The sequence below is a fragment of the Rutilus rutilus genome, assembly GCF_951802725.1.
Source record: "Rutilus rutilus genome assembly, chromosome: 25".
Lineage (NCBI taxonomy): Eukaryota > Metazoa > Chordata > Actinopteri > Cypriniformes > Leuciscidae > Rutilus > Rutilus rutilus.
The window spans coordinates 10738313-10763225 of NC_140229.1; the positions used below are offsets into that span (position 1 = coordinate 10738313).

The 24913-nt window shown below is 38.6% G+C and overlaps 1 protein-coding gene across 11 annotated transcripts in view; it reads left to right on the forward strand.

Annotated features, from left to right (window-relative positions):
- The window catches only part of cux1a (cut-like homeobox 1a), a 117313-nt gene that overhangs the window by 83557 nt on the left and 8843 nt on the right, over positions 1–24913 (forward strand). For 4 of the 11 annotated variants that reach the window (XM_084400353.1, XM_084400351.1, XM_084400354.1 and 1 more), the window contains exons 10-24: positions 703–807; positions 1618–1806; positions 3375–3433; positions 4656–4707; positions 5775–5862; positions 7292–8020; positions 10520–10600; positions 11758–11859; positions 12713–12799; positions 13664–14127; positions 14997–15329; positions 15570–15729; positions 21130–21408; positions 21875–21895; positions 23823–24011. In XM_084400353.1, the coding sequence (XP_084256479.1) occupies positions 703–807; positions 1618–1806; positions 3375–3433; positions 4656–4707; positions 5775–5862; positions 7292–8020; positions 10520–10600; positions 11758–11859; positions 12713–12799; positions 13664–14127; positions 14997–15329; positions 15570–15729; positions 21130–21408; positions 21875–21895; positions 23823–24011 (2938 nt within the window). The remainder of the gene's footprint in view (positions 1–702; positions 808–1617; positions 1807–3374; positions 3434–4655; positions 4708–5774; positions 5863–7291; positions 8021–10519; positions 10601–11757; positions 11860–12712; positions 12800–13663; positions 14128–14996; positions 15330–15569; positions 15730–21129; positions 21409–21874; positions 21896–23822; positions 24012–24913) is intronic. The other 7 variants (XM_084400355.1, XM_084400358.1, XM_084400357.1 and 4 more) reach the window with 7 other exon arrangements.

The following is a 24913-nucleotide window of genomic DNA, read 5'->3' on the forward strand; positions in this document are numbered from 1 at the left end:
TTTCTTGCTAAAGTACTCAAAAGTGCAATTTTCTGAATGTTTCTTTTTGTAAACTGTAAAATCTGTTTGCTTATCTAAAAATGATAAACTTTTATCTTTTTGAAAATGTAGGGCAAGCAATGAACAAACACCCGAGTAAAAAGTTTATAATCATTGTTTTCATTAGCATTATTATTCCAATCAACAGAAAAAAGAACATTTGGTAAGACTTGTTACGTAGACGTTTAGAATAAATTTGCATAATTTAGCTTGTCATTACCATAAATGCATAAAGATGGTGGTGTTGGATTTGGTGCAGCTAAAGGTTGAACGCTTTAAGCAGCTTTTACAATATATATATATATATTTTTTTTTAAGTCTCATCATGAATCCAGACATTTGTCTTTAGGTCAGGGATCCATTCTAGGGCAACAAATGAATTAACACCACAATCTTTATTTAAAATAAATTCTGAGTGATTTGCATATTCTGTGAATCAACCAACCGTACATACCTTGACACACTTTAGCTTGAATACTAGAGCACTCAGCCAAGTAGGACCCATGTGAGTTCAGTTAACATTTTTCAGCCCAGCCATATAAAAACAGGCCTGTGATCTTTTAGCTCCCAGTCTTCACAATTCATAAACGTCGGTTGATATAATGGTTATGAATCCTCAACCATGGCAATTTTTCACCCATTTGATCTGTTTGTGGCCCACAGAGGGCCGAGGCGGCAGAGAGGGATGCTGTGAGTCTGAGGGAGCAGCTCGCTTCAGCTGGCAAGACACTGCAACCATCCAATCAGATCGAGAAAACACCGGAAATGGTAAGAGTGATTCTCTGCATGCCTGTACTGTAGAGAGAGGGGCAGAAAGAGGGAGAATAAAGGAGGGAATGGTAATGTGGGAACACTTTCCATGAAGTCTATAATAATTTAATGCATTATGAAGATATTCCCAGCGCATTAGCATTCACAATGTTGCTGTAAATATAACTTGTTTAATTTATTTGATTGATACTGTAATTGTTCTTATTAATATTATTATAAAAAGATTGATTAATCAATTAGAGTTTTCAAAGAAGATTGAATCATGATTAATTGTAAAAAATATTTGTAATATAATACCTGATTTTCCTAATGTATTATGCATTCACAATGCCATTGTAAATAAGTGTAGCCAGTATTTCATTTTTATGTATGTGTATGTAAACACACACATTGTATTTGATCCACTTCAAATGTTGACTACTGCATAATTATTAATTACATTTTAATATTCATTTATTTATCGTTAGTAAATAAATTATGAAAAAATAATGAATGAATGTTTACAGCATGACATATATAAACATAATTAATCATAAGTAATATAATACTGTTATATTTTAATTATGGTTATAATTATTTATGAAACATTTGCAATGTACATTATAGTGTGTTATGAATATAGTGCATTTAAAATACCTTCATAATGCTTTACACAGTATCTACATGCTTGACAAGGCAGGTTTAATTATATATCACATTTTATACAGAATAGTAATTCACATTGCACTGCTTGGAAAACGCACAGGAAGTGTTACGGTTTACGTTGTCAGTGCAGCATTGTAAAATGTGTGTATTTGTTGTGTACAGGACAAGTCTCTGGAGGCGCTATCTTGCACCAGTCTGGAGGCAGAGTTGGGTGCTAAGGAGAGGGAGGTGGAGCGTTTGGCCGAGGATGTTCAAAGACTCCAGGCCAGTCTGGCCCAGCTCAGCGAGACCTCCACCAATCAGATCAGTCAGCTTGAGCAGCAGCTGAGCTCCAAAGAGGCCGTACTAAAGGTCAGTCACTGAAGCATATTAGTAAAAAATATAGGTAATATATCAAGTAGGGCATAATTTGTGCCCTCCAGCCCAGTATTGAACACTCTGATCTTGTGTTTAGAGTGTTAGTGCTATATAAAAATTCCTTAACTGTGGTAAAATCGCTGTACCTCACAGCCGCCTTCATTAATACATAAGCATAAATGAAGAAGCTCCTCTCTTTAGTTCGCTGACAGCTTTAACAAGGACAAGTGAATGAGCCTGGTGGTTCATTATCGAGCAGCGGCCCATCCAAAGTCACATTAACACTGGACTCCAGACACGGGCTGTTTCAACTCGACATTTCATGCTGGATGAAGCGAATGGTCCTGCTCGTGGCAGCAGTCGGCTGCAGGACAGGCCTGTAAATGTTGCAGCGGCTCACACGAGCCATGTGACCCATGTAGTGAATGTTTAGAGTTTGAATGACAGCTGGTTGGATGGCAGGGGACTGAGCTGAGACGAAGCCTTCGCTGAGCCTCACACGGAGAGACTGCTCTGATCTGCCCTGCCTGGAGCAGACTCAAGTTCTACTGAAGAATCTCTGAGCATGTGCAGATTCATGAGCGCATACACATTCTCGACGCACATACGGAATAGTGGTCGAGCTAAATGGTCGTTATCTAGAAAGCAGAAAGGCTGATATAAAGCCGAAGTATATAACAATTTAAAGATAGCAAATAAACAATACAAATAAATGTACACAAAATAGCTAAATTTGTACACTTAATTTCACAATATTTTCTCAAAGTTTGAAATATATGAGAATGGAGAATTACCAAAAGATATCTCTACAAAACTCTTATCCAGAGTGACTTGCCCGTGTGTTTCAGTTATATACGGTGTATACACACAGAAGTCAAAAGTTTGGAGTTGGTCACCAAAAGCTATTTATTTGATCAGAAATACAGTAAAGCAGTTATACTTTGAAATATTATTGCAATTTAAAGTATATTTTAAAATATAATTTATTCCTGAGCTGAATACATTTTTATTTAAAAGATTGCATTTGAAAGACATATTTTGTATTTGTGTAGATAGTATTGCTACTATCACTTTTGATCCATTTAACGCATCCTTGCTGACTTAAAATATTACAAATATTAAGTCTTACTAACCCCAAACTTCTGAACGGTGTTGTATATGGTTTCAAATTAATTTTTAATTGAATTTATTTGTAATTTTATCACAATAATTATTTTTTTTAATGGGAAAGACATGTTTCATGGTTTGTTTCTTTTTAAATTCTATGTATTTTGAGCCCCTTAAAGGGCTGCCATTACTTACCTATCCCAAACTCTTATGCTGTTTGCTGTCTACGGAAGATTTTTTGAAGACCCTCAATGCAGCTCTTTAAGTTCATTATGACCATGTCTATCAACCTCCAAAAAGACAGAGTACATTGACCGAATTTTCATTGGAATATTCATTTAAAGTGCCTCTCTAAAGTGAATATTGTGCATTTTCAGTGTATAATACAGTTCATACACTGATTCACATTACAATTTTGCTTATAAATAAGTATATCTGCCTTTTCCCCTCCCCAGCATCTCGAAGAAAAGCTTCAAGAGCAGTCAGACTACGAGGAGATCAAACGAGAACTCGGGTAAGTTCTAAAGCACTAATTCTGTCAGCACAAATAATCCTGATGCTTTAGCCTTTTCCTTCTCATATGTGTGAATATTTTAGCATCATTAACATCATTTTAACGCTGATGTTGCATCAACCTTAACGTGATATCCAAGTACGTAATACCATGAATTGACTGCATCGTAGGTCTAAATAAGCAAAGGTTTTGTTTGCAGTGACCTGAACTGGTCATGTTGTATCCACCTTTATAATTTAAGACCCTCAGACCATTCTTAACCTTTATCTGCCGCTCCATTATGCATGTATCTTTCCCGTCCTTTCTCGCTGCAGGGCTCGAACTATGAGTTCTCATTACCTGGTGGTCTTGAACTTTACAGTCAGACGTACTGAATTTGATCTGATGTAGTACAGCCAAGCTGAGATATGAACCGCAGAGTTCGCCAAACTCCGTCTGCGCACGGATCTTTTATTCCCATATTTTACCAGAAGGAATTTTACTCTGCGGTAATCTCCGTTCGGTTTAATAAATTCAAAGAACCTTAGGTATGCGAGGAGTATTGGGTCTTATTTTTGAGAAAAGCAGATTAAGCACGCTTTGTTGTCGGAGTGGTTTCTGCACAGGACTGAGGGATTTCTGCGTTTCATCTCCAGCCACAGCTGTAATGAGGAGGCTAACGTAGTTTGCATCGGCGATAACCTAATTGAGTGATGTGTGTGTTTTTGGCTCGGCCGCTCGTCTGTGCTGTCGGTGTGTGTGTTGGGAGGCTTCGGGAGATGTCTGGCTGTCCGTTGCATAACTCGATTTTAGGCGTAATATTCCCAATTGGGACTTATAAAGCAAGTAATCCATGAATAGAGGGTGTTGTTAAGATCTGTGCTTGTCTGATGATCGGCCTAAAAAGCTGCTTTGCTGAATGTATATTGATAGCTTGTTGTCTACTCGAGGCACATTCCACCGTGATATAATGAGTGTTTTCACCCAAAAGGCTTTTGAAAATGGCCCGGTTTAATCCATAGATAACAGATCAGCGCTGGGTAGAGTGCAGCTAGGCACACAGGTTAATTTGGGTAACGTGATTGTAGGTGTCACAGAAATTTTCGAATCACGAACGCTGAGCCAACGCCTATTAAGCGTTCAGTTCTTGACCTGAAACGGAAAGCGAAGGCATATTTTATGCTTGTAGGACCATTATTTTAATACGTACACTTTTTTTTTTTTTTTTTTTTACTCTCGCCAGCACCCTGAAATCAATCGAGCACAACTCATCAGATCATCATTCTTCAGCACAGGTAAGACGTCATGTCATTAGAAAGAATGAAGTTGATTTGTATTGATTTGTCCTTTAAATGCATTATAATTGTGAAAGGCAGCATGTTTTATTGGCGTTGATGCTTTTTAAATTCTGAATATCACGTCATAAATTTGTACTTGTTCATTTATTTAAAAAAAAAAGAAGATACATTTTTTCCTCGAAATTCATGTGAAAGCTGATATCTGAGATTTTTTCCAGTTGTTTTCTTAATGTTTGATTCTTTCCTTCTTCCTTTATATTCTTTCTCCCTTCATTCCTCATTTCCTTTCTTTTCCTTCCTTTCTGTTCCTTTCCTTAATTCACTTCTTTCCTTTCATTTCCTCACTTTTTAAATTTTCTTCCCCCACTTATTTCTTTCCTTTCTTTCCTTTCCATAACTTTGCTTTTGTTTCTTGCATCTTTAATTTCTCTTCTTCCTTCCTTCCTTCCTTCCTTCCTTCCTTCCTTCCTTCCTTCCTTCCTTCCTTCCTTCCTTCCTTCCTTCCTTCCTTCCTTCCTTCCTTCCTTCCTTCCTTCCTTCCTTCCTTTGTTTCCTTCCTTTCTTCCTTCCCTCCTTCCTTCCTTCCTTCATTCATTCCTTCCCATACCTTTCCTTGTTTATGCCTTAATTTCCCTTCTTCCTTCTTTCCTTCCTTTCTAAAACTTTACATTTGTTTTTCTTTCTTTCTTACTTCCCTTTCTATAACTTTCCTTTTGTTTTTGTTCCTTCAATTGACTTCTTCCTCTCTTTTCCTTCCTTCCTGTCTGTTTTCTTCCTTCCTTCCTTCCTTCCTTCCTTCCTTCCTTCCTTCCTTCCTTCCTTCCTTCCTTCCTTCCTTCCTTCCTTCCTTCCTTCCTTCCTTCCTTCCTTCCTTCCTTCCTTTCTAAAACTTTACATTTGTTTGTTTTCTTTCTTCCTTACTTCCCTTTCCATAACTTTCCTTTTGTTTTTGTTCATTCAATTGCCTTCTGCCTTTTTACTTCCTTCCTCACTTCCTTTCCCCCCTCTTTTCTGTTTCCTTCCTGTTATTTTTTTTTCTCTCCCTCATCTATCCTTCATTTTAGGACTCGTCCAAGCCTTTGGAGATGTTGCTGACAGGGAAAGACCATAGCCAGCTCTCAGAGAGCGCATTGAAACGACTGGCCAACAGTGGTGAGTTTCCAGTGTCCACCTCTTCCGAAGGAACTTTAACTTCCAGTTGCTGGGAAATTGCAAAGCTGCAGTTTATACACAGCAACTTTGGTCATTTTATTGATTTCTTTTTTCCAAACCTAACTTTACCTAAAATCCAGTAGGATGTGCAACATGACCTAAAAAAAAAAAACTTTCAGAACTTTAGCTGAATGATTTTTATTTGGCCCCAAGAAAAAAATGAATAAATATCGTAACAGATCATACTGATAGTGACGAGTTAGGTTTGGAGGCACCCGTGTTGTGAAGGTCAGTTCACCCTTTTCTAGAGGCAGCAACATATTAGGATTTGGTATGTAGGAGATCAGGTCACCTGGGGCTTGCATAAATCCTGAACGGCTAGCGGAGACCAATGTGATAATTAGGCCTTATTTCCCTTTTCCTGCCCTTTCGAATACGCTCTGAATGTGTGAGGTTGAAAATGTCATTACAGAACACCTCTGGACACCCCATGGAGATCATACATTTAATTTGCGTTTTAAATGTGACTTTATATCACAAATTTTGCATTTTTAAACCTGACATTCGCTGCTGACGGCAATGACAGAGAATCATCTGTGATCGTAGCGTGTATCTGTCTCTGACAACCAACAGAATTCTATTGCACTGGATATTGATTTTGCCACCGTTGTATAAAGTGATGGTATTGTTATGGAAGCGCACACAGCAGAGGTGTTTTGTCATGGCAAAAAGGATAACCGTACTGACACCCACAATCCCTTGCAGTGAACAGTCCCCACAGCATGAGCAGGTAGCCCACGCACAGTTGCCTGGCCTGATATCTCTGGACATGCCTGCTAGTCTACAGACCTCAGAGGAGATCAGTGTTAAACGTCAGCCTGTGGCACATGCGCACTCATACACATACACAAACAGATACGGCTGTGGTTTGAATCTGGCCTTCTATACTTTCCAGTCCCATTCCTGCTTCCCATTCCCATTTCATTATAAAGTGGCTAAAAGACTAGAACTACGCTAATAAAATGTTCTTTATGGACAGTCATCATTGGAGTAATAGTCCTATTTTACATCTCTCTGGAATACTTGATTGTGATTGGTCAGATGGCATTGTGTAGTCATATTTTTTTTGTATAATGATGGCTAAACTGTTCCAGGTAACCGATTTCCTTTTGCTAGTTATGTCTTTGGAATGTACTCTTTCTTTACTCAACTTTACTCAATATTTTAATATTTCTTACTTAATTCATTAAGTAGCCATGTAATAAGTGAATGTACTGTCAGTTGGCCAGTCTCCCAAAATAAACCCCTTCAGGATGATACAAAATCATCTTGCCAGGATTTTACTCTGCATTTATCTCTTAAATATATTTAGTATCAGTCTAAATCAGTATCCATGATTTTCCTCGTCACCCATCGGTTTGTTTTACAGGTGCATTGGGGCGGAAAAGTAATGAAACTACAGTGGAAAACCCTCAGCGTCTTCCTGCCACTCCGGTCCCTACCACACTCCAGGGGTCTCCTCCTCCTCCCTCCCCTCAGCTTTTGATGAGGACGGGCACCGCTACCTCCGAATCTGCTGCCAGTGCCAACGGTACCCACCCCTTTTCCCCCACGGGCATCGGGCCAGACTTCTTTACCCCCGGCATGGCCAGCGTGGGCGCCACGTTCCCCCCGCTGGCTGGCAAAATGGCACTCAACTCTCTTCTTCAGAGGCAGCTCATGCAAACCATCTACACCAAAGCCCTCCAGGATCCTTCTCCAAGTTCTGTTCTGTTCGGGCCACCCCATTACGCTACAACCAATTCTCTCTCCAGCCCCCTACCCCCTCAATCAGCGGGCAGCCCGGAGGTTAACGGCATGGCGCCCTCCCCCAGCCAGTCGGAGGGCGCGGGTAGCACGTCGGAAGGGGAGGAAATGGACACGGCTGAGATCGCCCGACAGGTCAAGGAGCAGCTGATCAAACACAACATCGGTCAGCGTGTGTTCGGCCATTATGTTCTGGGTCTGTCCCAAGGCTCTGTCAGTGAGATTCTGGCCCGGCCCAAACCCTGGAGCAAGTTAACCATCCGTGGAAAAGAGCCGTTTCACAAGATGAAGCACTTCCTGTCTGATGAGCAGAACATCCTGGCGCTGAGGAGCATCCAGGGCAGGCAGAGAGGTCAGTAACAGAGCTTGAGGAAAAGACATAACCTTGTTATCTCAAATGATCTCCCAACTCGCGTTTATTTTCAAACATTATGCATGCGATTAAAATGTGCTCTGTAACAGCATGATAAATTTCTCTCATATATAAGCAACTTCACACATGGGCACACTAATGTTAGCATTCTCACAGAGCACATATTCCTTTAAAGAGTCAAATCGGATGCGTTAAATAGTCAAGTATGTGCAATAACGAGAGGGCAGTGCTTTGCGATTGCTGTGATCCAGATGTACTACCCTTTATTGAAGCTTGTTTCTGCCTCCAAAAAGTTGGATTGGGTAATTGTGAGATAACATTTTAAACAAGAACCAAATTAACACTTTGATAACTAAAATTTGTGAGATGAGGGGGCAATTGACACATATAAAGTTGCATTTGTGAGATGTTTGTGATGTTTTTGAGGTGTGAAGTCGTATTTTTGAGCTATTATAGTCACAGTTGTGAGGTATAAATTTTTTTTTTATATATATATATATACATATATATATATGCACCTTTTTTACCTCACAAATGAACTTTTTCACAAATGAACTTTTGACTCATAATTGCGACTTTTATTTATATATATATATATATATATATATAAATAAAAGTCGCAATTATGAGTCAAAAGTTCATTTGTGAAAAAGTTCATTTGTGAGGTAAAAAAGGTGCGAGGTATAAAGTTGCATTTGTGAGGTAAAAGTCACATTTGTAAGGTATGATGTGTCAGTCGTGATGCATAAAGACACAATCGTGAAGTATGAAGTCGCAATTTTATTTTTTATTTTTTATTTTGGGTGAAAACAGGCTTCCATGATTCCCTTTCGATAAGCTTTAGGCTAACCCTAACCCTTTCATCCACAATGCAGTGGTGCACATAACCTTCAAAATTGAGAGTCTTCGCATAACTACATGAAGCGCATAGAGACTAGATACTAGATGCTGACGAAAACGCTATTAGTACTCAGTTGGCACAGGCGGCTTGTTGATTAGAGCTAAACATCAGGAGTCTACCCTTTCTTTCATTTCGGTCTCAGCCTACGGGTGAAGAGGAAGTTCAGAGAGGTTTGCAAGCGTTATGTTTTGCCTCAAGTCTGTGTTTCACAGCTAGAGTGAACAAATCAAGGCCGAGCCCAGCGTGAGCGAGAGTACTTGCATATGAGGGCAGTTGGCTGTGAATCCTTGAAGCCGTGTTGAGCCGAGTCTAAGTTTGTTCAGTCTAGCTGTGAGGCAGTAGTTTTGAAACAGAGCCGGAGCTGAAAAAGGCTGACTGTGCTGCCCGTGCGTCTGCACACCGGTTTGGAACGTCTTCAAGGGAGTCTGGTCTGGCTGTCTGCCTCCATAGCGTCGGCTTGTGGTCTCCCATGGGAGTAGGAACTTTGTAAAAACCTTAAAACCCATTCATTCACATCAAAGACCTGGGCTAAAGGAGCACATTAATGTTGAAATAATCACTCGAGTGAGTTCTGCAGGGTGCAGGTGGCTTTCTATGAGGTCAGACTAGGTCGATTTGTGTTTAAGCTTAACAAACTACCATTCAAAGGATATTTACACTTATCAGTTCATGTAAAGGTATTACTTTGGATTAGAATTACTAAGTGTTTCCAAAACTGACTGTGAAGACATTCTGACATCTATATAAGATCAGAGCTCAACAATAAGAATTCTTTTGCAACACATTTTAAATGCTTCAGAAAAGCATTTAAAAGCGTAGTTTTTTTCCCCCCTACCTGTTAGAGAAATATATTATTATTACCCAAAACTTTAAGTAAATATTTTTTAGTTATAGTTTCTATATTTATAAATTGAAATTTTATTTAATAGTTAATAGTTTATAGAAAAAATCTTTTTTTTCTAAATATTAATCTTATTTGTGTTTGTAATGTCTATTTTTATTGGTGTTTTTAAATGTTTGAATTGTAATTGTGGCAAATATAAAGCTGTCTACTACTATATTTTTATTTATTTAAATTAAACAATATATAAAATATATTTATCTGAAAAGCAGATTTTTGTAACTATTTATTTAATATTAAACAATAAAAATGTAAATATATTTTCTTCACCAAAGACAATACAACTCTGAAAGCTATGGATTTATGCACACACTTTTGTTGGCAAATAATTACATATGGTGCAAATGATTCATGATTCAATGAGATGAAAATTAGTCATTCTAGCAAATACATCAAAACTTAATCTGTCTTCGCTAATAATAGCTAAATAACCATAGTAACACATCTAAATCAGGTGAATTCAGATTCCAAATGCAGCGCATTTGCACGTCATGCAGTGATGCTGCAACACTAGACTGATAGGACAGGTGACATTTCCGTCAACAGGCCTAAAAAAAATCTCTCATACTTGGGTCATTCTTATTGTTGAGCCCTGGAGATGATTGGACAACTGACAGCAGAAGTTTAGGGCTTGGTCTTACTTTATTTCTATCTTCCGCCACTTGTTTTCCAACAGAGAACCCAGGCCAGAACCTGAACAGAGTATTTCAGGATGTTCCGAAGCGAAGAACCGGCTCGGAAGGCTCCACTCGGCCAGGTCTGTCTCACGCCTTCCCTCTCGTGTTACGAGTTTCTGGAGTGTCAGATCCGCTCTGTCTGTATGTTTTTGTTGTGCTGGTCTGTTTCTTCTCAATCTCTGGCCTGGAATCTGTTGCAAAACAAGTGAGTGAGACAGACAGGGCTGGAAGAAGTGTGACTGGAATTTAAAAAAAAAATTCTCGTTCCGACTGTCTGAAGACAGCTGTTTACAATAACTGCTACACCTTTGACTTCATAGATTAGTTTCAAACTTTGGAAAAACTTTGTGTGAGTGTTATCAAGTCTAAACTAATGTAACTTTCCATCACGGAGGTCCTTGAGAAGTCTGTCCTGTTATTTTGTGGTCAGCTTGTGTGTTTATATATGTGTGTGTGTGGCAGAATCCTTCAGGCAGATCCACAGTGCCACCACATTACAACTGGTGGTTGAGTCTCCCCTAGGGCGGCGCTGTGGGTGGCTAGCCTGTGTGTGTGTGTGTGTGTGTGTGTGTGTGTGTGCGTGAGAGAGAAAGGGCGAGAGAGCATTACTTCCACCTCACACACTTGTCCAGCTGCTCTCATCACACACCAGTGACTCTGACCTTGCCCTGTTTCCCACTGCTCATTGGGCAGTTCCTCTGCCACTTTTTCCCCCTCTCTCTCTCTCCATATTTATTATTATTGCGCCGACCCGTCTGATGATACTTCCATACAAGCTCCGTTGTTTCTCATGGACTTTGTCCAAATCTCACCGACTCTTTGTTCTGTGGACTTGTGGAGGACAGGAAAAGGTTTCAGTCCTTACACAGGAAGTGCTGCTGTAGCCAGGGGCAGTGCAGGTGCTGATTCACACAGTATTATAGACAAGCAAACGATTGCTAATGGTTTTTTAGTTCTGTGCCGTTGAGTTTGGTTGCAGGATTGCATTTCCATAACATAAAAAAAAAGTGCCAGCCTTATTTTAGCATACCGCATAGATTGTTGTTAAAGTAAGCTTGCGTTTGCACCTGTTTAAACTTGCCGTGCAGAAATAGTAAAGAGCATAGCAATAATTTTTTGCTGTTTTCAATCTAAAAGGTTGTATATTGTGCTTGATTTCAGAACAAAACTGATCTATATGTTGTTGTTACACATGATGTCTCACGCACAGCTACATGTCCTTGTCGTGTCTTCACAGGTAACATCACCACGCGGATCCGCACACCTGAGACCGGCTCCGATGAAGCCATCAAGTCCATCTTGGAGCAGGCCAAGAGAGAGTTACAAGTGCAGAAAGCAGGTGAGTCTTTTTATGCCATCAGGAAAACAAGGGGCCAGGCATTCACACCTGTTTTCCATTGACCCACAACCAGTTAAGTCACTTCAGGATAGGACTCACTTTTGTCACCTGAATACGATCATTCTTGCATTCACTTTTTCTAAATGAGCCAGTAAGTTTTCTGATGTAGAACTGATTGTGGGATCGTCATACTAATATAATGCACTACTGTTCAAAAGGTTAGGGTAGGTAAGTGTTTTATTTTAAAGAAATTTTATTAAGCAAGGATGCATTCAATTGTTCAGAAGTAATAAGATAGTCATTTATAATTCTACAAAAGATTTTTTTCTATCTCAAATGAATGCTGTTCTTCTGAATGTTTTAAAAATAAATTAAGGTTTCTAACAAAATAAAGCAGCGCAACTTTTTTTTAAGCATTGATGATAATATGTTTCTTGCGCACCCAATCAGCATATTAGAATGTTTTCTGAAGGATCATGTGACACTAAAAATTCAGATTTGCCATTAGAGGAGTAAATTACATGTACAAATATATTAAAACAGAAAACGGTCATTTTAAATTGTAATACTATTTTACAATATTACTGGTTTTACTGTATTTTTGATAAATGCAGCCTTGGTGAGACTCCTTTCAAACAACTTTTGAACAGTAATGTATGTTGGCTAAAACTGTAATTGCAATGTAGATTTTTGCACACAAGAACTGTCTAAAACAAATGATTATATCAGTCAATAACATACTGAGTCGTATCCTCCCTGTTTTGAGTGTTTAAAATTCCCACTTTTACCTTTTCCTGTCCAAGCTTGTGTAACGGAATTAAACTAACTGTCTCTTCCCCACCTGCCACTGCAGACGGCGTGGGGGAGAGGCAACGGCGATCAGGTTACCACAGAGGGTCGGGCAGCTATTTCCAAATATATGCACACAGTCTAAGACTTGGTGAGGTTTTGTGCTGTCTGTTGAAAGTTCCCCCCCAGATTTTACTCCCACGCCAAGAGCGCTACTGCTTCCAATTAACTTCTCACTGTCATAAATCAGTCTGAGTCATGGAGATTTATGGCCGATGTATGTTTTATATATATATACATCAATGAAAAACCCAGTGTATACACATGTTGAGAAATCTTTTATGATCTAACTCACAGAAAACTGACGTCTTTAACTTTATTATTTGAAACTCTTTACAGAGAGTTCCTTTTGCTATAATATTATAGCATTTATATGCAGTATATATTACATTTACATTAAACTCCAAATTTATCCTACAGTATTATTGGGTAACATAGGGCAGCAATGCAGCCCTATGAGTAGTTCATCCAACATGAGAGTTCTGTCATCATTTATTCACCCTCATGTCTTTCCAAACCAGTATAGCTTTCATTCTTCTGTGGAACACAAAAGAAGATGTTTTTGAATGTTAACGCTACTCTTCTCCATGCTATAGAAGTATATGGTCAGGGGCTGTTGATATCCAAAAATAAGAGACATAGGAGTATAAAAACACCATTAGAGTATCATAACATTAGTCTATATAACAACATTGTCATTTTATGAAACTATTTAGTCTTTTTTGAAGCTTGACAGCTTGTGGTAACTATATTCTTTCACTGACAAAACATTCTTAAATTTTTCTACTTTTGTGTTCCACAGAAGAAAGTAAGTCATATGGGTTTTGAAAACACAAGGAAGAGTATATAATGCCAGAATAGTTATTTTTATTTAGGCTGTTTTTTGAGTAATGATATGGTGATTTATTGGTAAAACAGATTGTGACCACTTACATGTTGTCTTCTGTTCCTGCAGTTGAGAATTCTCAGCCTCCGTCCTCCTCCAGCAACTCTGACGAGAACATTCGCTCCATCCTTGAGCAGGCTCGGAGGGAGATGGAGGCCCAGCAGGTGGCTTTGGAGCCTGTATTGAAGGCCAGCTCCATGGCCCCGACAGATCTCTCGCTGCTGGGCTCAAAGCTCCTGGGCTCCCCGCTCTCCACTCTCCCCTACACCCCAATTGCTCAGTCTCTGAAAAAGCCCTCCACCTCTCCTCTCCTGGACTTCCACAGTGGGGTAAAGAAGGAGATGGGTGAGGTGGCCGTCTCAGATATGGGGCTGGACGGGATGCCCAAGCTCGGACGTCTCTCTGAGAGTGGAGGAGGTGTAGGTGGGGGTTCTTGGAGGGAACACTGGTGGAGCTCAGGTCTTTCTGAGCGCCGCGGAACCGGGCAGACCTCCGTTAGCGAAGATGCCCACAACCAAGAGGATAGCAAGGAGGTATAGTGCATTATTAGTAACTTTTTGATGCCACACATCCCCAAATATTATAGAAATACACAAACACACACACATACCTATCCATCTATCGATCTATTGTCTGTCTGTCTGTCTATCCATCCATCTATCGATCTATATGTGTATATGTGTGTTTATATATATATATATGTGTGTGTGTTATTTTAGTATTAGTTATATAATATTATCGTATTTGGAAGTATTATAATTTAAAGCATTTTATCATCATTTTATTTTATTTTAAGTAATCTAATGTGCTTTTGTCATTTTTATTAGTTTTTTCTCCCCAATATTTTTTTTAGCTTTAATTTTTTTCCAGATTTATTTTACTACTTTTTTTAGTTTTCATTTTAATTTTTAATTTGACAACATTTTAAATTTTCGTTTTTCGTCTATATATATATATATATATATATATATATATATATGCTGAGAATATATATATATATATTTATATTTATATTTATATTTTTTAAATGTTTATTTCAATTAACAAAAACTATTTTAATAGCTTGTTTTAGTTGTATATTGTCAATAAGTTGACTATATATATTTTTCTATGCATCATTAGAGTACTATTAAATGTGTAAATCAGAAAATATTCATAAAACAATGACCGTTAATACAAGCAGAATATAGAAACTGAAAAAAATAATATTAATTTCAAAATCTGTGTGTGTGTGTAATCTGTGCCACCCGAACATCTATATTGCATACAGGGAATACTATTTCATCCATAAGTTCTGAATTTACTTTATATTATTCCAGTCAGAATAATACTGTACTTGCACACTAGAATGCAGTTCCCTCATATGGCTAACCCCAACTCTATTACTCTTTGCCCCCACCAGAAGCTCCCTCGGCTGGGCAGCACCGCGCCCGTGGCTCCTGCTTCCTCTCTGGATTACTGGAAGGACTGGCCCAGCTCAGAGTCCCCGTACTCACAAAGTTCAGAGCTCAGTCTGCAGATGCCCAGCGGCAGCGAGACCCCTCAGAGCAGCCCACTGCCTTCCTCCTCGCCTTTACTGTCCCTCCCCAAAGTCGCCAAACCCGTGGTGCCCCCGCTCACCCCCGAGCAGTACGAGTACTACATGTACCAGGAAGTGGACACTGTCGATCTCACACAGCAAGTCAAAGACAAACTAGCCAAGAATGGCATCTGCCAGCGGATCTTTGGCGAGAAGGTCAGTGCTTTTCACATCAGATACGCTTCCATTGATTACCCATCCGTCGTTCTGCTAAGAAATGATTTGAGCGCTTGTGTGTCGGCTTCTTTTTTATACTCCATGCAAATGTATCACTTTGTAATACCAGCTGCATCTTTCTTCTTATTGCATCATAAAATATCTTCATATTAGTTTCAGGGCTGTTTTTCTCTGAATCTCATGTACCGTATCCCCTGTGTGTTTGTGTGCGGGTTGCAGGTGCTGGGCCTCTCTCAGGGGAGCGTGAGCGACATGCTCTCTCGGCCGAAGCACTGGAGCAAGCTCACGCAGAAAGGAAGAGAGCCGTTTATACGCATGCAGTTATGGCTGAACGGCGAGCTGGGCCAGGCACTGATGCCAATGCCCGGACAGACACAAGGTAACATCCAGACACTGTTTACCATCACACACTCATGTGCACAGAGGAACTCTTTCTACAAAGCATCATAGGTGAAAATACAATCAAACGCTCTGTGCCAAAATTTCCGGGTTCTTGAGGCACCGTTTTCAATTTGGAGATTCATTCAAATTTACCTGAAAATAACCAAAAAGTTGAGAAGTGGATCAGGACAAACTTTGTCCTGATTTATGATAGATCATTGATTAAAATTATAAATTAAATTAAATTAAATTACTTTTGATTAAATTTAATATTACTAAATATTAATATTAAATATTTATTGTGGTAAAATGTGTCAAGCAATAAAATGACACATTGATGCATCCTTCATGTATTTACTTTATTTTATATGCCAAATTTCTCATGCTTCAGAAGTGTTGCATCGCAAGTGTTGCATACGTGCGAGAATGTGTTACACATCTGGAAATTTCACATTCTGAAAATAGTTAAAACTGATTTTGTCCTCATTTTGTGAAGTGATGATATCACTTAGATAATAATTTAACACGCATTATTTCATGCTCTGCAGATCAGTAGTGGCAGAGAACCCGGAAGTTCTTGTGTGACCTCAGTGTAGTTTCACCTATACAAAGAAACATGCATAGTGGCTCAAGACGGATGTGAAAGAGCTTCTCCTTCTGATGTGGCTTTGGTTTCTTGGTTTCACTACTCACATCCTGAGCAGTCATCAAAGCCACCATTCATTCGGCTTTCTTATCATTTGGCATGGGCGTTTGAGAATGCAAAACTCTCCCTCATATCTCTTTTTCGCCAATCACATCCTCTACTCGCTAAAATTAGATTACTAAAATACAGTATCTAGCTCAAAGTATCGCAGGAAGAAAAGCTTGCCTGGTCTCTCATGTTGAGATTGCCAATTTTTGACACTAAAAAACACCTTTTTTTTTCTTGATGTATATCTTGTTTGATTTCAGAAGTTTCATTTTGACTTAAATGGATGGCTTATAATACAGGGCACTCTGAGAAGCAGTTAAAAAAAGAAGAAGAAAAACATTATTTCCTGAAAATGCTAATGGCTGCATTCCTTTAATGGTTTGACTAATACTGGTTTCAGCCTGGCTTGAATAAATAACCGAGGGCAAACCAAATCTCAGTGTATTTCTTCAATAGTTTAGCCAGCTGTACCTCATTCGGCCCTACGGTGGGAGAATTTAAATAACTCCTGACTAAATGGATTCAGGATCATACTGTTGACCCACTTTTAGTGTGCAATGCTAGGATAACAGCATTCTGTTGATCGATTTCAGATGATTATCAAAGCGCTACGTAATCATTAGCACTTACGTTTAGGGGCTTGTTCAAATCCTAAACCCTTAGCATCACACTTTGGTGCGTTATTCTTCCCGCATTGTTTGTGCTACAGACCTGAATGATAACTGAAACTGACTTTGCTAAGCTATCATACTTATGGATGTGAAAATCTAGTTATTATTTTGCAGTTCAAGGCCTTTTTAAAACCCGTCATGCTGTTTATTAGCAGTCATCAATTTTTATATTTCCGTTGACCTGAATTTCAAGGAAAGGCATTGGGGGGTTGGGTTAAATCGCTGCAGCGTGGATGGGGAGGGGGTCTGTCTCATAGGGGCCATCCAGAAAAGGCCCCCTGGGCTCTCTCAAGAGCCTCCTTGAGCTGTTGTAATCAATTAGCCCATCAGTGCTGGAATATATGATAATTACCCACCTCTCCTCCTCTGTGACTGGCTGCCGAACGCACCATCATGCTCCAGTGGCTGATTAATATGCAAATAATCAGCCGATGGAATGATAAATTGGAGTCAAGCTGTGCGTGTGAGTGCGAGGCCGATTATGATGAATAGCACTTGCTCGCTGTCCTACTTAAAGAAGCTTTTCTCTGTCATTTTTACCACAAATTAAGCCGAGTAATATATACATTTTAGCAATGAGTTCAGCAAGAGGTGGGGGAAAAAAAAGGAATATGAAATGATCAACTTTGAACTGAGGCTGTTAACTTAAACAGAATTGTAAATGTCAGACCATCTTCTTGTTTAATCCAACCTGGGGAGAATTTAAAGGCACCTTTGTTAACCACGCACTAAGACAAAAACACAATGTTATTGTAAGTTTGAAATATTCCCTTATTTTTTAAGTCTTTACATTTCATTACATGACGTTACATTGGAAATATAAGAAATCTTGTATGCTCACCAAGGCTGCATTTATTTTATCAAAAATACGGTAAAAGCAGTAATATTATGAAATATTACAATTTAAAAGAACTTTTTATTTTAATATATTTTAAAATGTAATTTATTATTGTGATCGAAAAGCTGATTTATTAAATGTATTAACTGATTTATTAAGCATTAACATTATAAATGCCTTTACTGTCACTTTTGATCAATTTAAAGTCTTTGTTGAATAAAAAGATCAATTTCTTAAGGAAAAAAAAAATCTTACTCTGGCAAATTTTTTATTATATATTTTAAATACACTTTTATGGTTTGGTATTGCTTTGTTTTGGTTTTTAGTTTCAGTATAGGTTTAGTTTTCAATCCCTTTAACAATATTATTTATTGTGATGATGTGGTTTTCACATTTACCTGCCTGGAAACATCACGTACAGGAAGTGAACCTTGATTGGTTGTTTTATATTTATCAAACACTCCCTTCCTCTCGTATAGGGTGAAAGAATACATCAATATAGAAGCATTATTTTCTCGTTTTTTCACTTTTTATTTTGTCTTTATTTTTTATTAACCCTAGTAACCTTGGCGTAAGGATATATGTTTACACATACATTCATCCGGTGACGTGCCAGTGTGGATAGTTGGGGAAAAAGTGTGTTTAAATGAACTGGCCAGGCTTGACCGATTTGCCAGATAATCTGAACAGCAGGCACCATAATGGCCCGAGCTTTAGAGGGTCTGTAATGGGTTTCTTTCTTCCAGCTGCCCTGTTCTGTGCCTCACAGCTTTCAGCACGGAGCACTTAGCACTGAGCTAATGCACCTCAGCGAAAAAAAAAGAAAAGAAAAAAAACTGCAAATGGTGGCACAGGACACAGGAAAGAGCCTGAATGTGGATTTAAAACGGGACGGTTTTGATGACTCAGATTGATTTAGGTCAAGTGATTGATACAGTATATGCTGGTTTATAGAAAGAGATGAGTCGGTTATTGCTTAAAAATAGAGGACTACTTCACCCGGAAATGAAACACTGTCATAATTACTCACCCTTATGTCGTTCCAAACCAGCATGACTTTCTTTCATCCACTGTAACTGCACAGAAAACCACTATGTTCTTCACAAATGTTTCTTTTGTTTTGTGCTGACTTTGCCAAAGAAGGAAAGTCATACAGGTTTGTAATGACACTGTGGTGAGGAAATAATCATTTTCATTTTTTGGCTGAACTATCCTTTTCAGATAAGCCATGTGGGAAAATTAAAAAAAAGCAAGCTACACACTAAAGGTTAAAAAAAAAAAGATTAAAAGACCATGTAGATGTGATTGCAACACCACGCACGGTTCTTCCTGTTCGCTTTCTGTTGTCCTCTAGCAAGTGTCCTGTATATTGCCTGTCCTTACTGACCCTCATTAGGACGACACACTCAACTGGGCTAAAACAAGCTCTCCTCCAGGGTGTGTGTGTGTATGTGTATGCATAGGTGTGTGTGTGTGTGTGTGAGTGAGTTGAAGAGCACTACATGACCCCTCATCAGTCTCTCCAGATCCGCTCCTCTGAATGTCAGTCCGTCCTTGCGTTCGTCCAATCAGAACCCATATAAGATTAGACCGCGCTGTAGTTTGAGGTGAGAGCGCGTCGATCGGATGTTTTCGGGCCCGTTCGGGTTTAAACCTGTTGTGCGCCAATGAGACTCAATCTCATCATGCATCAAAATTAGGGCCGGACAGATGTAGGCTTTCACGTTTGTGCCGCTTATTCCAGCTTCAGCGTGTGTGTGTGTGTGTGTGTGTGCTCAGCCACATGTGTAGCTGCATTAACCAGCTGTGTGTCCAGATGCGGTCGCCCCTCCCGTCCTCTTTATCACACGCATACGCACTGGTTACTTGCAGCATGTCACAGGAACATCCTGTCATTCCTGCTCGTGTCCCAAAAACACCTCCTACCTCCCTCGTTCCCCTCCCACACAGAGACACACACACACACACACACGCAGACCATGCCGCCAGTCAAACTGTCACCAGGCTGTGCGTGGTCTTGCTGCAGATCTGATATGACTGCCTGCTCCCCGCCTTGAGCGCCCTGCTCTCTGCTTGCCGTGTCCCCCAGCTCGGCAGGCAGCTAATCCAAACTGACGCTCCCTCCCGATGCTCTCTTCACCACCAGCACTGCACTGCACTGCCACAGCAAACCAATCAGAGAGTCGAGCTGAAAGGGCTAGAGGAAGATGGGAAATGAAAGGGAAGAGTATTAGAGAGCATGTTAGGTGCTTGACGTCTACGTATTAAAGGAACAATTCACTCAAAATGAAAATGCGGTCATTATTTACTCGCTCTTAAACACATACGTATGTCTTTCTATTTTCTGTTCAACAAGATAAAGTATGTTTGTGCGTATGTTTGTTGATGAAATCAGAATTTAAGCTCTCATGTTTCTAGATGTTCAGAGTACTTTAAATATCGGTCCGATTACACAATTTGTTATGTATGTGTATATATATATATATATATATATATATATATAAAATTATTATTCATTCTAATTAATTGTTAATACTAGTTATTAAAACGTAACCCCTTTTATTAAAAAATATACATATAAAAATTTTTTTTTTAAAACATTATTTGATCAAAAATTAATCAAAGCTGATTTGGTGCTCAAGAAACATATCTTTATTGATATACATTATTATCAAAACAGTTAAATATAAAAAAATTGGATTCTTTGATGAATATAATGTTAAAAAGAAGAATTTAATGTGTCCTTGCTAAATATAAATTATTAATTAGTTTAAAAAATCTTACTGATCCCAAGCATTTGAACTATAGTGTATTTTCGGCCTTGGAGATTCTTCAATAAAATATATTTTTTCTGTTTCATTAAAGTTTCATTGTTGGAAGAGCTAACTCGGTATGAACATATTAATTCTCAGAACACCAAACACGTTTAACTCCCTTCCTCCTTAATTTATTTGTCTCATTATGCTTCAAGAGAAGCTGTGACTTGGCATGACATGATGCATCTGTCACTGTCCATCACTTCCTGTTGCTGAGCAGGAGGACCTTGTTTTAGGGTTACGGTTTCATTGGCTACTCACTCCATATTTAGACAGATCTTCATTCAGGCCTTCTGTCGATAAATAATGCCCAGCCAACGGACGAGGTCACGTGTTGCGTTGGCGCAACGTCTTAATTCGGTTCCTCTCGTTTCCATAGAGATTACTCCGAAGACCTCAGCCAGCTGCAGTCCTGCCCCAGAATCCCCTCTGAGTTCGGCTGAGGAGTCGGTAAAAAGCCAGCAGGAGGAGCAGATGTGCCGAGCGTCCATCCAGGAGCCCAGCGAAACTTCCGAGTCCCAGCCTGGCACGCCTCTACCGTTACCTCTGCCGGGACACGGGGGTCTTAGCATACAAGAGATGGTGGCAATGTCACCCGAGCTGGACACCTACGCCATCACTAAGAAAGTAAAAGAAGTTCTCACAGATAACAACCTTGGTGAGTGTGTTCAATAAACCCAATGGTGGCCAGTGTACCCCAGTGAACAAAATTTGGACTATCTCTAATCTACTCATAATTTATAGTAGTTAAACTACAAACATTCTACGTTCTGAAAAAGTAATCCTACACTATAGGAATCGTGGTTGACTAGTTGAGAATTCTAGAGTTATTCCTAGTATTTTTTTTTTTTTATAGTATATTTTTTAAATATAGAAATTATCAAATATAAAAAAATATATATACTAGAACTTTTTAATAACAATATAATATATAAAAATGTTTATATAAATTAACATTAAAAAACATTAAATTAACATCACAAACATTATAAGTATACATAACATACAAGACAATTCTAAAACAAATCAACAACAATCAATGCATTTCAAATTTTAACAGCATTGGACACAAAAGGTAACTGAAAAACTTTCTTCATTGCATGTGGTCTCCCTGATGGCAACAGGTGAAACTCACCATGAAGAGGGTGAGACACATCCCCTACTATCACTAAAGCCTTTTGCTTGATTTTACATTTTATGTGTATACAGTAGATCATTCAGATGTTTCTGTGTCTTGCCAAATATCTTACTGGCTTCATTTACAATCTTGGACAGCATGACCCTGTTTTTAACACTCAAATTACCATACCACGAGGTCATGTTAAAAGTTCAAATACTTCAACAACATTTGCATAGACCATTTCAAGTGATTTAACCTCCTGATGAAATACAACCTTTGTTGTAAAACTAAATTGAACATCTATGGGTAGGCGGACTCACAACAGCTTTGGCACCTATGCTCTGTTGTTATGCATCATCATCATCATCATCATCATCATCATCATCAGTGTTCCGCGTTCCCATTGCTGGAATTAGGGAGATTTCATGCGCAAGGGAAAGTGGTCGGCAAATTGCTTGTCCAAGTGGAAAAGTTGAATCTTTTTTAGATATCGATCACCGAAAAACACACTGTATTTGAAACAAAACTAACTAGACTAAATCAAATGGGAAAAATTCAAATGGTTGTTAATTTGCATTATTTCAACTTATTATTTTTTTCCAAAAATACTTTACTTTTTATTTAGTTTATTATATTTGACTTAAATGTTATTATAATAGGCTACTTGCATTTACATTTATTATGCTTGTGTTTTATTTATAATACTTACATTTATATTTAATATATTATACTTTTTTTAACTAATGCTTCATAAATAGTATGTTACATATGGTAACGTACAGTTAAGCTGTAATTGGTGGTTTTCGTTTACTAATAAGGTAGAAAAATTGCCACACACAAGTCGTGTTTTTTATTTGTCGTCCGTGATTTAGATTTGTCAGAAGCATTCAGCATACATTTAATAGATACAGTACATCATGTTTTTGTCCTAGAGAGACGATACATGTAATAATGGCTCTCCACGTGAGAGGACAGGTGGAGGACAGGTTGGCCCTGCTTTAGGACTTAATGGCCGTCCACTCCGACTGTCCCTGCCATAATTAATGAGAGGTCGAACGAGAATGCCACACTGGACACAGCTACTTTCTCCTTCACCGTTTGTTTTAACTCGCATCAACCGTTGACCAAAAACACCAGTACTTTCTCTTTGTGAACTTTGTGTTTGCACTTTCTTCTTTTATAGTCATGTGATCACACACACAATATAACAAAGGAAAGTACGGATATATCGCGCAGACGACACCTCAGCGTGATACTGTGACAGTCTCTTTCATCTCGCAGAATCTCGTTTCCCGACGCGATGTTTGTCTCGGGAGCAACAAAGATTTGTTGTGCTCTGTAGTGGTATTGACCTGTATAAAGTGCAAAATGTAAAGACAGCTGTGTTGATACGAGTCTGCGCGGAGAGAGAGAGAAGTAATCTTCTGGGATCTCAGGCTTTTGTTTTACTCTGGGGAACATTTCCTTTTTGAACATAGACGGATCGCAGTTATTGTCGAGAGGATTCAGATGCCTTTTATTTAGGTTCAAAAAATTATTTTGAAAGCTTAAGCGGCCGTTGAAAACAGCTTGAAAGTGCCTTGTCTTAAAGGTGGAGGTTAAAAGCGAAATCAGCAGGGTTTGTTTGATCAAACTTTACTGCCATATTACAATAAAAGCATGTTCTTAAATACATTTTTAATAGTAATATTGGCCCGGAATAAATGATCTTACAGTGGCCTCAAAACACATTTAGACACTTAAGAAAGTTCAACTGTATGAATGTCTTCCATTTTATACCAAAATGTCAAACCAAATGGCATTTTCCCCATGAGAAAAATAGCTCAAAATACATTAAGTAAAACATTACACAAAAATAGGTTTGTTAATGATAAAACAATAAATTGTACAATGTTATTTGGAACATGTTGACATGAAGGTTTCTTGACAGATACGATTGTCTGTGTTTACAGGCCAGCGTCTGTTTGGAGAGAGCATTCTGGGTTTGACGCAGGGCTCTGTGTCTGATCTGCTGGCCCGGCCCAAGCCCTGGCATAAGCTCAGCCTGAAGGGGCGAGAGCCGTTTGTACGCATGCAGCTATGGCTGAGCGACCCGCGCAACGTGGAGAAACTCATGGACATGAAACGGATGGAAAAGAAAGGTAACCTCTCCTCTAAAGGCGTCTGCCGCAGTCTGGCCGCGCACCAACAAAAGACCTGTTTGCAATTGTCTGTGTTGTTTCAGAATGTTTTTATTTCACTGTTTATTAAAGTGCTTCAGTTTGTTCAGTGTCGGTTTAGTTGGCAGGACGGTTGAAAGACTTCTGTCTGGTGTGGGATTTTATTAATCTTTTCTTGTTTTATTGCTTGACGTTGGAGCTGTGGTGCAGCAGATTGCTTGATCCATTGTGCTCACTTGGGTTGAGTTTGGCTTGTGCTCGTTTTTTTTCACTAACAAAGTGCTGGTGCCCAATCTGGGCCTGTTCCATATGAAGAGAAGGAGGCTCAGGGACAGAAACACTGTCTTCAGGGTGCAGGATAATGTCTTTAAAAAGAACTGCTCAATCTGGCTACATTGATGCAAAAACAAAACTTATAATTAACAGAACCATCTGACTTTTTGTTATTCTGCAAAATTACTTCAGCCACTTTAAAATCTCAAATAATGTGATATGTAAAATGATTGATGTATTATTTTCAAGTTGCTTCTGGCCGTTACAGCAGCTTATAGTAGATTAAAGATGCTGAATTACGCTACCATTCAAAAAAATATATAAATTTTTAAATAAGTCTCTTATTTGATCAAAAATACAGTAAAAACAGTAATATTATGAAATATTAATACAATCTAAAATAACTGTTTTCTATTTTTAAATATATATTAAAAAAAATGTATTCCTGTGATGATTTTTCAGCATCATTACTCCAGTCTTCAGTGTCACATGATCCTTCAGAAATCATTCTAACGTGCTTATTTGGTGCTCAAGAAACACTTCATATTATTATTAATTTAGTTTCATATTATTATTAATAGTATTCTTTAATGAATAGAAAGTTGAAAAGA